The sequence below is a fragment of the Carassius auratus genome, chromosome 37, assembly GCF_003368295.1.
Source record: "Carassius auratus strain Wakin chromosome 37, ASM336829v1, whole genome shotgun sequence".
Classification (NCBI taxonomy): Eukaryota; Metazoa; Chordata; class Actinopteri; order Cypriniformes; family Cyprinidae; genus Carassius; species Carassius auratus.
In genome coordinates this window covers 17,886,236-17,901,636 of record NC_039279.1, presented here as the reverse complement: position 1 = coordinate 17,901,636, position 15,401 = coordinate 17,886,236, and the positions used below count along the sequence as shown (strand labels likewise).

Below are 15,401 nucleotides of genomic sequence, written 5' to 3'. Positions count from 1 at the left end.
TATGTGTTTAAAATTGTGCATCTAATCAACAACTCATGTTAAGTATGATGATGCCATATGATGATGCATGAACTTTTCTTTGTTTCTGCTATATCATAAAAGAGAAACATTATTATTTCTTGAGTAAGTAAATGCAGATTACAATAATTGAGTCATTCATTTGACCTAATGAAAACATATAACAGATCTAAATCATCAGAATATACTGTACTGGACAGCAGTGACAGTGTCACACTCCACAGTCAGATTAGTGGAGGCCTGTTGGGAGTTTGGACACTGATTGGTCGCCCACTGACCTGTCAAACCTTTCCTCTAATCCAATTGAGGTCTTATGACTGGACTCTATAAACAGGACTAATTAAGCCAAAACGCAGAAGAGACTGTGTTTCAATGGAGGATATTCCCGGATAATAACGGTGTAGCCGGTGATGTTGATAACTATAAAGAAAGTGTATTTATATGTGAGAGAGAGGCACAGAGCAAGATGCTTGAGGGGATTTATGCTGAGCTGAAGACATCCGGGGGACAACTCTGCGTATATCGAATGTAGAAAGGTAACTTTACATAGTCACTGTCTTAGAACACAGAGATGTGGGAAGCATTATTCTTCAATATATAAGACGTTTAGAATCTTAGTAACAAATTAGTTATATTCCTCTAGCCAACATTTTTAAACCTGCATAGGTCCAGATATGCCGTTTATAACAGGTGCAGTAATAAAGTTTACAATGATTTGCTTATTCAGACATGGTGATTATAATATTATCTGCAATAAAAAATAGTATTGCACATGACCCTTTTCAACATATAAATGTTTTGTAGTAATAGAAAGACCAGTGATTCAAAGAAAGTGACTGTCGTGAGGGGCAAAAGTCATGATAATCCACTATTATAATCCACTGTAGACATGTTGCTGCATAAATGCAAATATAAATATTTTCAAATCACTTTTGAATTTATATAGTAGAATAAAATGAAAAATGCAGCATTACAGCATTGCAGTTCAGTGACCAGGAAGAACAGAAAATGTTCAGTGATTAGTTCTGTTAGTTAGGCTCTTGCGTCCTATGCAATGTAGTTCCCCCATTTAACAAGTAATTAAAGAGGTAATTACTTAAAGAGGTGTGCTGGAGACTGTGCTTTAGCTAATTATAGCTTGCCAATCTACGCAAATGCATTCATTTATTCACCTTCATTTCGTTCCAAACATGTAAGACTGTGTCTGTGGGACACAAAAGAAGATACTAAGAAAAAAATTGTCTACATTTTTTTTTCTTTTTTTCTTTTTTTGTGCATACATTTTGTTTTAGGCAATTCTTTAAAATCTATTATTTTGTGTCAGCTACTCAGCCATTTCTGCATAAAATGGGCATAAAATTGGATTTGATACTCTACTCAGACACAACAATACACATAAAGTCTGCTTAAACAAGTAAAACACAATAATATGTGAACAAACAGTGTAACGTTTACAGTTCAGGGACGAGAAAAATGGTGAGTTCCTAGGCTAATAACAAAAAAAAAAAAATCAAAATTAGCTTAAATTGTGTCCAACCTCATGTCATATAAGATTAGGATGAGTTTGTGTCTTCATCAGAATTGGATAAATGTAGCATTGCATCAGTGTCTCATCAATGGATGCTCTGCAGTGAATGGGTGCCGTCAGAATGAGAGTCCAAACAGCTGATAAAAACATCACAATAATCCACAGCACTCATCAGTTAACATCTAGACGTTTTTAACTTACTTAAGACGATATACAAGTCCACAATCATATTGCTTTCTCCAGTGAAAAAGTGTTCTGGTCTGAATCAGGAGAGAAATCTGCACAGATCAAGCAGATATTATAACAAACAGCTTTTGGCTTCATAAGATGGTAACTGATGGACTGGAGTGTTGTGGATTATTGTGATGTTTTTATCAGCTGTTTGGACTCTCATTCTGACGGCACCCATTCACTGCAGAGCATCCGTTGATAACACATTGATGCAATGCTACATTTCTCCAAATCTGATGAATATACAAACTCATCTACATCTTGGATGGCCCTCGTACATTTTCAGTAAATTCGTATTTTTCGGTGAAGCTATGAAGTCCAAGGGCTCACGTCATTTTTCATGCAGCTGTGTGACGTGTGTAACTTGTGTCTGACAGAATGAGCACATTTGTGACACTGGCGGAGGTGCTGGAGTCACGGGGAGCTCCTCTGGAGGAGGACGAGGTCTGGGCTCTCCTCCTCGCTGCTGCAGAAACCCTAATCTCCATCTCCACTAAAGGTAGAGAGATCTCTCAAATCTTTTTCATGCTCTCATCCTTGATTGACAACACAATCTGTCACCATTTCATCTCCCACCCTTCATCCAGATCCTGGAAACATGTGCTGTGTCATCAGTCCCGGCTCCATGCTCCTTTCTGCCGTCGGCTGTGTTGCCTTCAAAACCTGCGGCCGATCTGAGGACATGAGCTCATTCGCTTCCCCGGAGATGTCACAGAGCAGCTCTTCCACCAGAAGACAGGCCACGGAGAAGGTGAGCTGACCTCAAAGTATTGTAGGTAGTTTTCAGTCTGACCTTCCTGCTGAAGTTTAAGAGAAGCAGCGGTGAGTGTCTTCAGATGATGAGCTTTCCAAGCGTGGTTTATGACAAATCAAGACAAAGTGTAGCATTTATTTGCTCTGATTTTAGATGGTGGTTTACTCACTAGGCATGACTCTCTATTGGACAGTCGATTATCACCTTCCACAAAATCAGGTGAGCTCCTTTTCAATTAATTTTCTTCAAAAAATAAAAATAAAACACATCTTTGCCATGGGACTGCCATAAAAAATATTTAAATATAGAGCACTTTTTTTTGTGGTACAATATACAATTCAGCCAGAATTAAGTATTTGATGATGTCTAAATATATATCTATATTAATAATAATAAAAATAACTACGGAAATAATTTATTTGATCATTGGATTGCAAATATAAATTGAAAATATTTTTTCTCCCAATCTTTGTATTATGTTTCGTGAAATTACATAAATTTGCATAAAAATGCACAATTTGGATTTAATTTTGAAACAGTGTTTATATTTTCCTTTATTTTCCTCCATTTTCCATTCATTTTATTTTTAGTCATTTTATGTTTTTATTATTATGAAAAAAAAAAATCTTTTTTCAATGTAGTTAAACAGTACATAATTTTAAGTGAAAATTAGAAATGTAGTTTTGGCTACTAGCTGAAAAAAAATTTATTTTTGTATTTTATTTTATTTTAGGTAGCTAATGTTTATTTTATTTTAAATAAAAAATAGTTTTATGTGTTTTTGTTTTAGTTTTAGTTAACTATAATAAGCTTGAAGATGAATATTTCTTAGAAATCTACACAAAACACGAAATATTAAATATATAACTATAGAACATTCATTTAATAAAAAAAAAATATATATGCTTATTGGTCAGAAGAATTGAGTCAACCTGAACTCTTTTTGTTCCTCATTGGTTGATGTCAAGAATCTCCCAAAAGGAACAAAACAAATGAAATCAGCATGAACTCTTGTCAGTTAATAGAGTTAGAGTTGGTGTGAACTCACCTGTTCTCCTGCAGCCGGTCCGGCTCAGTGACAGTCTGAACAGTGTTTTACTGAGCATGTGTGAGGATGTGGCTCACAGACGCATGAACCTGCTGACGGTGATGGAGACGTGTCAACAACACCATACGAGCGCCGTCCTGCCCCGGCCACAGAAGCCCATCAGACAGATGGCAGAGGAGGTTCTGCAGGTAACTCACTTTACCACTGTGGTTTAAAACTAAACTAAAACTAAACAGATTTGGGGCTAACACTGACGCTAATATGACAGTCTCTCACTGTGAGTTCACTAAAAGACATATGCGAGTGTTGGTAATAGTGAGCTACTCTGAAAACAAACTGGTGCAGGATTTATTTTGAAACAGTTTTCAGTCAGAAATTGCCAGTAAACTTCAAAAAAAAGTAAAAGAAAAGCTGTTTTTAAAGATTTTTGGGTGTATATATTTAGATAATAATAGTTTTTTTATAAATACATTAATATATATATATCGAAAAATAAAGTGAACGAAATTTTCTTAGTATAGATTTTTCAAATGAAAATGAAAATGAATTAACTAATAAGTTTGTTTGTTTATAATTTAATTCAATTAATTTTAAATGATCATAAATGTCTATTTTGTATAATCTAAACAATAAAATAGAATTATAAAGTTAAACAAATAATAAAGTAAAAGTAGATGTTTAAAATTGTATTTAAGTTAATGTAAATGTCAGTCTTATATATATATACACAGTACAGACCAAAAGTTTGGAAACATTACTATTTTAATGTTTGTGAAAGAAGTTTCTTCTGCTCATCAAGCCTGCATTTATTTGATCAAAAATACAGAAAATAACAGTAATATTGTTAAATATTATTACAGCTTAAAATAATAGTTTTCTATTTGAATATACTTTAAAAAAATAATTAATTTCTGTGATGCAAAGCTGAATTTTCAGCATCATTCCTCCAGCTTCAGTGTCACATGTAACATCAGTCGATCACATGATCATTTAGAAATCATTCTCATATTCTGATTTATTATGAGTGTTGGAAACAGTTCGGCTGTCGAATATATTTGATCAATAAAAGGGTAAAAAGAACTGCATTTATTCAAAATAAAATTCTAATAATATATATTCTTTACTATCACTTTTTATAAATTTAACACATCCTTGCTGAATAAAAGTATTGATTTCATTTTAAAAAAAGAAGAAAAAAATTACTGACCAGTAGTGTATATTGTTATTACATAATATTTATATTTTAAAAACATAGCTTCTTCTTTTTTTTTTCTTTTTTTTACTTTTTATTCATCAAAGTATCCTAAAAAAAAGTATCAGATGTTCTGAAAAAAAATTTTTCATTTACTTTGATAATGAATCATTATATTAGAATGATTTCTAAAGGATCATGTGATAATGATCCTAAAAATTCAGCTTTGCATCACTGAAATAAATGATAATTTAAAGTATAATAAATTTAAAAACAATTCTTTTAAATTGTACTAATATATCACAATATTACTGTTTTTTCTGTATTTTTGATCAAATAAATGCAGGCTTGATGAGCAGAAGAAACTTCTTTCAAAAACATTAAAAATAGTAATGTTTCCAAACTTTTGGTCTGTACTATATATATATACATATATATCTTGACAAGGTAAAAAGGGTGTTGTTTTACACGACCATCAAGGAACACGGACTGCATCTGAATGTTCTCTTTAAAAACACCAAAGTATTGCTTTTGATTTCTAGGCTGAAAGAAACCCCGATGATTCATCTCATCTTACAGACCGAAGCCAGAGGCTCAGAGAAAGACTGCGAGGTACTGTCTGTTTCATGATCTACTGAGTTTTTACGAATGACCTCACATTACTCTTAAAGTAAGTATTTTAACGCTCTTGTTCTGCATCAGGTGCTTCCTGTCAGAACTCTTTCTGGCCGCTGAAAGACAACCGCACACGGTCACCAGCAGACTTCAGCAGGTCAGCACAAACAAGAATTAGAGTAAAAGAGCTTCAACTTGCTTAAAGAGTCAAACTATCAATCAGGCAAAGACAGAAGACGTGGAGTAGATTGTGTTGATCATTCAGAGATGTGCTTTATAGAGTTAAGATCCAAACCCACTGCTCTTCATCTTCTAGAAGTCATAGCTCACACCAAAAGAGCAGAAACATGGCATGGCTGAGCCAAAGTCCTGTTCTGGACAGACGCCGTCACTTCAACTCAAGGGCAGATCAGCTGCTTGGCTCTTCATTCAGCCTTAATGAACGGAAAATAAAGGTTAGGAACTGAATGTGCCCTCATTATTACATTTATAAAGCGTTCCAGTCAGGATCACGGAGTAATTCTCGTCTGTGTCGGTCCTCAGGACACGGGCCCAGAGTTCATCCAAATGCTGGAGGAGCCTCTGGTGGATTTAGAGCTGCCTAACTCTATTGTGGTCGGTTTAATAGCGCTACTGTATCTGTTACAGTACTGAGAAGAGTCTGCACTCATTTCCTCTGTCCTTCCTTCTCTCTTTCTAAACAGTCAAACAAAGGCAGGTCACGATCAAACCAAAGGGACTTGAGGGTGATGATGCCAAACGGACAGAACATTCTGCTCAAGTGTGATGTCAAGTCCCGAGGAGGCGACGTCTTCGATATGATCGCCGCTCACGCCAACCTCGTGGAGCACTTTTACTTCGGCCTTGCATATAGTGATGGTAAAACACCTAATAGACATATTTTAATAACATTATAGTCTTTATTACTGAATTCGTTTTTTGTTTTACTTTCACTAATTGTGTTGTGTTTTTTTGCCATTTCTTTTAAATATATTTCATGTTTTATATAAGATTTTATTCGTTTATATTTCATTTTTAGTTATCGTAGTACATCGATTCAGACTAGATTTTTTATATTTTATTTCAGTTAATGTCAATTTGCATCATTTTTAATTTATTTTTATTTCAAGAAACAAAATTGTGATTTTGTTTTAATTTAAATTTTTGTTATTATAACGACCCTGGTTTGGCATTCTGAAAAATATAAATAAAATAATATAATATAAATATTTAAAACATATAAATATAATATACAATTTATTATAATATATATTTTAAATATTTCTAATTTCTATATTGATGTTGGTTTATATATATATATATATATATATATATATATATATATATATATATATATATATATATATATATATATTATTTTTTTTTTTTTTAATTATTATTATTTTTTTTTCATTTAACATTTATTTAAAGTGATAAAATTGTGATCCTTTTACTTTTAATTTCAGTTAACTATAATCAAGCTGGTGTGGTATTTTGAATATAATAAATACATATTTTATTAAATAAAGAATATTTGTAAAATAAAAATAGAAATCTAGAATATATCATTTAATATATAATGTTTTGTATTTCCAATTGTTATATTGATGACTAATTAGGTCAGTGTGAATGATGTGTGAAAGAATTCATAATATTTTCTTTCTCTTTTTCAGATAATGAATTTTTCTTTATTGACAATGACTCCAAAATATCCAAAGTTGCCCCTGGCGCCTGGAAGAAAGGGCCCTCTGCCACATTTGTGCTTTATTTCCGCATCAGATATTTTGTGACTGACGTTTCTGTTCTTCTGTAAGTCTCCTTCTTTCCTTCCTTTAATGGTGTGTTTGGATCTGTCTCTGTTGTCTAACATTGCCCTTCATGGCCACAGACACAAGCTGACCCGTCATCAGTACTATCTCCAGCTGAGACGGGACGTTCTGGACGATCGTCTGTCCTGTAACGAGGAGACCTGCTTGTTTCTTGGTGCCTTGGCTCTTCAAGCAGAGTTTGGGGACAGTGTACCCGAGGTACTCTACATCAGGATCACTGAGATATATCACTATAGTGAAAATGATTTTATTATAGCCTGAATGCACTGGAATTCACTTTGGATTAACATGTCTGCTAAATTAAATTAAATTAAATTAAATTAAATTAAATTAAATTAAATTAAATTAAATTAAATTAAATTAAATTATTATTTTTAATTATTTTAATTATTTATTTTAATTATATTTTTTGCTTTTTAAATATCTATATAGTTTTTATTTGTTTTGGTTGTAAGTTTTAATCAATTTAGTTTAAGTTATTCTATTCCATCAAAATAATTTTAAATTTTTTTAAGTTATATTAATATATTATATAATATTTTGACTATTTTATAATACTTTAATATTTTATGAAAATATTCAATAATGTGGTATATATATATATATTATTGCTGGGCAATGATTACATTTTTAAAAAGAATTATATGTTTTTTTTTTTCAGATAATGAGAATGTTTGTTAAATGTTTTTTTTTTCATTCTTATTATGTCAAAGTATTTTATTTCATTTTTATTGTTTTTTTTTTCAGATTTTAGTTAACAATATTAATCGTGCTCCAAAAATATTTTCAGTGTTACAGTCATAAATACTTGTGTGCTTTAGTCTCTATATCTGTGCAGTGATGTCACGTCTCTAAATGGTGCCACAGAAGACAAAAATAAATAATATCACGTCTTCCGGAAGCATTGAGAGCGTATCAGGTCACATTTCTATTAAACAGATGCTAGATGGTTATGCAGTGAACTAATCTGATGTAATGTGTGTGAGTGTATCCTTGGGTTTTCTGTGTCTCCTGCAGGTCTGGGGGAAGAACTACTATCAGCCGGAGCATTACGTCTCCAAGAGGGTTTTGCAGAAAATGGCAATGCCTTGCCTGAAAGAAGAGCTGCTCCGGTTACACGCCAACAACGCAAACATGAGCCCAGAGGAGGCGGAGCTTGAGTTCCTCAAGGTTACATTCACTTCTGTTCTTACTGACAGCACACACAGTATGTGATTAAAGGCCATCATCGTTTCATTTTACTCTTTTATATGAAGTCTGTTTGGGGTTAGTTGTCACACATTTTACTCTATTCAACATTTAACCCTAAGAATACTCATTTTTACAAAGGGGCATGTTGTCACATAATATGGGGTAAGTTGTCACAATGGAACCAGCCATAAAACAGCCTATTAGTCTTTTCAAGTTAAAACTTGAAAATATACTGTATATGAAAGAATAAAACTGAAAGAGGTAACATGGAGAAATATTAAACATGATACTAATTTGAAAACATGACATAAAAAAAAAATCATATTGAGAATACAGTTCAACCTTTAAATGTGTTTATCAATGTGGTTTTATTCTGTTCACTTCTTTATCTGACAGCTACAGTAAAAAGAGGACATAATTCATACAAAAATAATATTTCTATTAATCATTTTATAGAGTTTAAGGTTAACGAAAACACACTTTTTCATAATTAGACATTTGACACGAAAACCTCATGAGATGAATGTTATGACAATTTTCCTAGGTGAGAAATAGCTTTTCTATATTTTTTTGAAGTTTATTTTTTATTTTTACTTTAATCCTTTTAATTTTTTTATTTGAAATGGACTTTTAATCATTTAATAATTTTGTTTGTATATATATATATATATATATATATATATATATATATATATATATATATATATATATATATATATATATATAACAAAAATATTCAATTATTAACATTTTAAATAAAGCTATAAAATGTTAATCTAAAATATAAAAATAAAATGGAAAAAAAGGAAAAATAAATTGTACTTTAAAAAATTATAAAAGCTAGTTTAGTTTAGTTTAATTAGTTTAACTTATTAAAACTAAACATATATTAAAATAACTAAAACTGAAACTGAAATATATAGAAAATAAATATGTTTGTATAAATTTATATAGATACCTTATTTTCTACATATTTCGGTTTTAGTTTGAATTATTTTAGTATGTCAAATTAAACTAAATTAAAATAAGATATGTAACTGAAATTAAATATGCTTACATCCTCTATTTCAAATAATAATTCAATAACAGCTCAATGCAATGAATTTCAAACATTTTTCAGTGTGACTTCAGTGTCCAAATCCTTTTTAGGGCCACATTTCTTAGTTAAAACAGAGAATGAGAAGAATGGAAAATGTGACAGCTGCATTTATTCGAGCCTCATGTGACAAAATGCTTTTCATCTGGCAATATTGCATTTATTCAAAGCCCATAAAGACTGCACGGGCTGCCAGCCAGATATTTGTAGTGAACAGTTTTTCTGGAAGCGCTGATGTCTGGTGGGTGTCCCGATGACTTCCTCCACAGAGCGTCCAGCAGCTTCCGGAGTACGGCGTGCTGCTCCACCGCGCGGCCCGAGAGAAGAAGCCCGTGTTCGGAGAGCTGCTGCTGGGAGTCTGTGCCAAAGGAGTCGTTGTGTATGAAGTTATTAATAACTCCCGAACCGCAAGCCTTAGATTCCACTGGAGAGAGATGACCAACATCACCTCAGCGGTGAGTCGACAAACACCGTAGTTATTCAGAAAAACTGTTTTTGTTACGATACGACAGCAAGAATATTCAAAACACTTCCTCCTGTCCAAGATTAATGTGCGCACTGTGAGTTAACCATTCTCAGATTTTCCCTTGAATAACATATAGTATACAATATAAACAGTAGGATTACATCATAATCATTTTTGTCCAAATGTAATAAGTCTTCTATGAGGAAAATGTTTCCTTCTTTGAGGACTTTAAAGCCTTAAATTTAAGACTGTAATAAATATATAGATGGATGGTTAGATGGATGGATGGATGGATGGATGGATGTATGGATGGATGGATGTTAGATGGATGGATGGATGGATGTTAGATGGATGGATGGATGGATGGATGTTAGATGGATGGATGGATGGATGTTAGATGGATGGATGGTTAGATGGATGGATGGATGGATGTTAGATGGATGGATCATGGATGGATGGATGGATGGATGTTAGATGGATGGATGGATGGATGGATGGTTAGATGGATGGATGGATGTTAGATGGATGGATGGATGGATGTTAGATGGATGGAATGGATGATTGTTAGATGGATGGATGGATGGATGGATGGATGTTAGATGGATGGATGGATGGATGGATGTTAGATGGATGGATGGATGGATGGATGGATGTTAGATGGATGGATGGATGGATGTTAGATGGATGGATGTTAGATGGATGGATGGATGGATATTAGATGGATGGATGGTTAGATGGATGGATGGATGGATGTTAGATGGATGGATGTTAGATGGATGGATGTTAGATGGATGGATGGTTAGATGGATGGATGGATGGATGTTAGATGGATGGATGGATGGATGTTAGATGGATGGATGGATGGATGGATGTTAGATGGATGGATGGATGGATGTTAGATGGATGGATGGATGGATGGATGTTAGATGGATGGATGGATGGTTAGATGGATGGATGTTAGATGGATGGATGGATGGATGGATATTAGATGGATGGATGGTTAGATGGATGGATGGATGGATGTTAGATGGATGGATGGATGGATGTTAGATGGATGGATGTTAGATGGATGGATGGATGGATGTTAGATGGATGGATGGATGGTTAGATGGATGGATGTTAGATGGATGGATGGATGGATGTTAGATGGATGGATGTTAGATGGATGGATGGATGGATGTTAGATGGATGGATGGATGGTTAGATGGATGGATGTTAGATGGATGGATGTTAGATGGATGGATGGATGGTTAGATGGATGGATGTTAGATGGATGGATGGATGGATGGATGTTAGATGGATGGATGGATGGATGGTTAGATGGATGGATGGATGGATGGATGGATGTTAGATGGATGGATGGATGGATGTTAGATGGATGGATGGATGGATGTTAGATGGATGGATGGATGGATGGATGTTAGATGGATGGATGGATGGATGGTTAGATGGATGGATGGATGGATGGATGGATGTTAGATGGATGGATGGATGGATGTTAGATGGATGGATGGATGGATGGATGTTAGATGAATGGATGGATGGATGGATGGATGTTAGATGGATGGATGGTTAGATGGATGGATGGATGGATGTTAGATGGATGGATGGTTAGATGGATGGATGGATGTTAGATGGATGGATGGATGGATGGATGGATGGATGGTTAGATGGATGGATGTTAGATGGATGGATGAATGGATGGATGGTTTGATGGATGGATGGATGGATGTTAGATGGATGGATGGATGGATGTTAGATGGATGGATGGATGGTTAGATGGATGGATGGATGTTAGATTGATGGATGGATGGATGTTAGATGGATGGATGGATGGATGGTAAGATGGATGGATGAATGGATGGATGTTAGATGGATGGATGGATGTTAGATGGATGGATGGATGGATGTTAGATGGATGGATGGATGGATGGTTAGATGGATGGATGTTAGATGGATGGATGGATGGATGGATGGATGTTAGATGGATGGATGGATGGATGTTAGATGGATGGATGGATGTTAGATGGATGGTTAGATGGATGGATGTTAGATGGATGGATGGATGGATGTTAGATGGATGGATGGATGGACGGATGGATGGTTAGATGGATGGATGTTAGATGGATGGATGGATGTTAGATGGATGGATGGATGGATGGATGTTAGATGGATGGATGGATGTTAGATGGATGGATGGATGGATGTTAGATGGATGGATGGATGGATGGATGTTAGATGGATGGATGGATGTTAGATGGATGGATGGTTAGATGGATGGATGGATGGATATTAGATGGATGGATGAATGGATGGATGTTAGATGGATGGATGGATGGATGGTTAGATGGATGGATGAATGGATGGATGTTAGATGGATGGATGGTTAGATGGATGGATGGATGGATGGATGTTAGATGGATGGATGGATGGTTAGATGGATGGATGAATGGATGGATGTTAGATGGATGGATGGTTAGATGGATGGATGGATGGATGGATGTTAGATGGATGGATGGATAGATGGTTAGATGGATGGATGGATGGATGGATGGATGTTAGATGGATGGATGGATGGATGTTAGATGGATGGATGGATGGATAATCTTTCTTACTTTGTTCTTCTCAACACAGCGACGTAAGTTCATCATTGAGAGCAGCACCAGTAAAAAGAAGAACATCTTTCTGACCGAAAAGTCAAAAGTGGCCAAATACCTGTGTGACCTCTGCTCTGCACAGCACAAGTTTCACAAAGAGATGAGCTCGCGCCGGCTCACACACAGCCTCGCTTCAGGTCAGTCATGTTCCCTCAGTCTCATGGGCTTCCCTGTATTGAGCAGTCAGCAGCCGTGTGCATGTGTCTGCAGAGGACAGTATGGTGCAGTATTCAGCCGCCTGCAGGACTCAGAACAACCAGCTCAACGGAGAACGCCTCGACACCTCCATGAGCAGGTTCTGTGAGGACGTCGCTTCCCGCATCGAAGCAAAGATCAAGCAACAAAGAGACTTACTGGACCGCAGAGGGTGAGGACAAACGGCACAGATCACATGTGTAACCATCACCTCTGTCTGGACGCTTTTTCTGTTTCATGCGAAGAGAGATTTCAAGCTATTTAGCTTCCATAACATGACTTATTTTAGACTAGTGGAAAGAAAACATAAAAAAAACATGGATGGATGATGGATTGATGGATGGATGGATGGATGGATGGATGGATGATGGATGGATGGATGATGGATGATGGATGATGGATGGATGGATGGGTGGATTGATGGATGGATGATGGATGAATGGATGAATGGATGAATGGATGATGGATGGATTGATGATGGATGATGGATGGATGGACGGATGATGGATTGATGGATTGATGATGGATGATGGATGATGGATGGATGATGAATGGATGATAGATGGATGGATGGATGGATGATGGATGGATGATGGATGATGGATTGATGATGGATGATGGATGGATGGAAGATGGATGGATGGATGGATGGATGATGGATGATGGATGATGGATGGATGAATGGATGGATGATGGATGATGGATGGATGATGGATGATGGATGATGGATGGATGAATGGATGATGGATGAATGGATGAATGGATGATGCATGGATGGATGGGTGGATTTTAAAAAGAAATACAAACCCTGTCCTAACTAAAAGAAAAAAAAAAAGTTGAGAAAAAGATTGAATACATGTTTTGTTCATAATATCACATATTTTTTTTAAAGGTTATTCATTTTTGACAAAGAACACAGATAAAGGATCTTCATCACAGCACATGTGTCAGTTAGATAAAGCCATGTTTGTATATTTTCAGACATAACATTTCAGAAAACAAGTAATGTGATTATTCAGCTGGGGCAAGTGTGATATCTATTAGTTACAATTTGAAATAATTCACGCGTAATGTCTGTTTGTTTCACTTCTAGATCTCAAAGTCCAGCGTTTCAGAGAAGCTCTTGTAGCTCTCCAAAGCGTTGCTATGAAGTCCCTTTAATGTCTTCACCTTTAAGAGGTATGACAATCAGCTCATGATATGAACCTATTCACACGGTTTAATTGGGAAACAGCACAATGCAATGTCCTTTCTCATAGATACTCCAACACCTGTACGATCTCCAGAGAGGGAAATAATCTGCGTTTCCCTCAAAAAGGATCCCAAAGTTGGCCTGGGTAAATGGATTCTGGATTCAATGTCCCTTACTGCTATGCAGAATATTAATTCACTCTTTATTCATTTTGGCTCTAGGTATTGTAATTGTCGGAGAAGACAATGCTGGGAAACTGGACCTCGGGATCTTCATCGCATCTATAGTACCTGGAGGTCCAGCGGACCGAGATGGACGCATCAGACCAGGTGAATGCTCACGATCATCAGATGAAGTGCACTCAGAAGTCTCTGTGAGAGCATGAGTGAAGCCGAGCTCTGTGTTTCTGTCAGGTGGTCGACTCATCTCTCTGAATCAGCTCAGTCTGGAGGGCGTGTCCTTCAGCGAGGCCGCTGACATCATGCAGAGCAGCTCCAATCAGGTGGAGCTCATCGTCTCTCAGCCTAAAGGTACCATTGTGCTTTTTGTATTCCACTGCACGTGAGATAGCATCAGCACACACTAAAAACAAATATTCTGGGCTTAACCAGGGTTATTATAGTTAACTAAGGGCACGTTTACATGACAATGATGAAAACTAAAGATCAGCAAAAACAACTAAAAGCGCTGTATTTAAGCATGCCAGGCATTTTGGTATAGGGGATATCAGATGCATAGTTTTTTCACAAATTGGTATGGTTCTTTAGGGTCTTTCGTGAAATGTCTGCAACATGCTTTGGTTAAAATTTCTCTGTGGTCTTGTAAAACACATTTTTACCTTGTCCAAAACAGCTCTGTTCACAATGACTCATTTTGGTGCATGTCTCTTTAAATGCTAATGAGCTCTGCTGACCCCGCCCCTTTGACTTCTGCGGAAGAGGAAAGGCGATTTGCAAATTATCATACAAATATAATAAAGTATAGGACTTAATTTTTCTGGATGTGCAGCTGGATTACGAATTCTCAGTGCATTTCCCTGAAAATATTAAAACATTAGAATGTTTGTCAACCAATCAGATTCACGCATTCAATGGCCCCATAGTATACATAAAAAAAATTACTATATAGACATATTTAAAACTAATTAATTGACAAAGACACACAATGAAATTACTAAAACGTTAACTAAAATTAAAATGCAAGTGGAAAATGCAAAAATAATGTTTTTAAAATATTAAACAAAAATATTATAGTATCTTAAATATACATAACATTGGGCTCAACAACAACACCAAAAATGAACAGTTTGCATTAATCCATTTGTTCAAGCAACAAACTGAATAAACACAAATGTATAAGTTGACTTCTCATATAAATGAAGCTGTGAAA

The 15,401-nt window shown here is 35.3% G+C and overlaps 1 protein-coding gene across 1 annotated transcript in view; it reads left to right on the top strand.

Annotated features, from left to right (window-relative positions):
* Nucleotides 1–380: 380 nt before the first annotated feature.
* The window catches only part of frmpd2 (FERM and PDZ domain containing 2), a 22,043-nt gene continuing 7,022 nt past the window's right edge, over nucleotides 381–15,401 (top strand). The window contains exons 1-20 of the mRNA XM_026223237.1: nucleotides 381–554; nucleotides 2,155–2,276; nucleotides 2,365–2,528; nucleotides 2,685–2,750; nucleotides 3,594–3,767; nucleotides 5,314–5,383; nucleotides 5,474–5,543; nucleotides 5,703–5,841; nucleotides 5,930–6,001; nucleotides 6,091–6,265; nucleotides 7,060–7,195; nucleotides 7,275–7,413; nucleotides 8,233–8,385; nucleotides 9,772–9,957; nucleotides 12,603–12,762; nucleotides 12,836–12,992; nucleotides 13,914–13,999; nucleotides 14,080–14,157; nucleotides 14,234–14,341; nucleotides 14,426–14,542. Of these exons, the coding sequence (XP_026079022.1) occupies nucleotides 2,156–2,276; nucleotides 2,365–2,528; nucleotides 2,685–2,750; nucleotides 3,594–3,767; nucleotides 5,314–5,383; nucleotides 5,474–5,543; nucleotides 5,703–5,841; nucleotides 5,930–6,001; nucleotides 6,091–6,265; nucleotides 7,060–7,195; nucleotides 7,275–7,413; nucleotides 8,233–8,385; nucleotides 9,772–9,957; nucleotides 12,603–12,762; nucleotides 12,836–12,992; nucleotides 13,914–13,999; nucleotides 14,080–14,157; nucleotides 14,234–14,341; nucleotides 14,426–14,542 (2,371 nt within the window). The 5' untranslated portion in view covers nucleotides 381–554; nucleotide 2,155. The remainder of the gene's footprint in view (nucleotides 555–2,154; nucleotides 2,277–2,364; nucleotides 2,529–2,684; nucleotides 2,751–3,593; nucleotides 3,768–5,313; nucleotides 5,384–5,473; nucleotides 5,544–5,702; nucleotides 5,842–5,929; nucleotides 6,002–6,090; nucleotides 6,266–7,059; nucleotides 7,196–7,274; nucleotides 7,414–8,232; nucleotides 8,386–9,771; nucleotides 9,958–12,602; nucleotides 12,763–12,835; nucleotides 12,993–13,913; nucleotides 14,000–14,079; nucleotides 14,158–14,233; nucleotides 14,342–14,425; nucleotides 14,543–15,401) is intronic.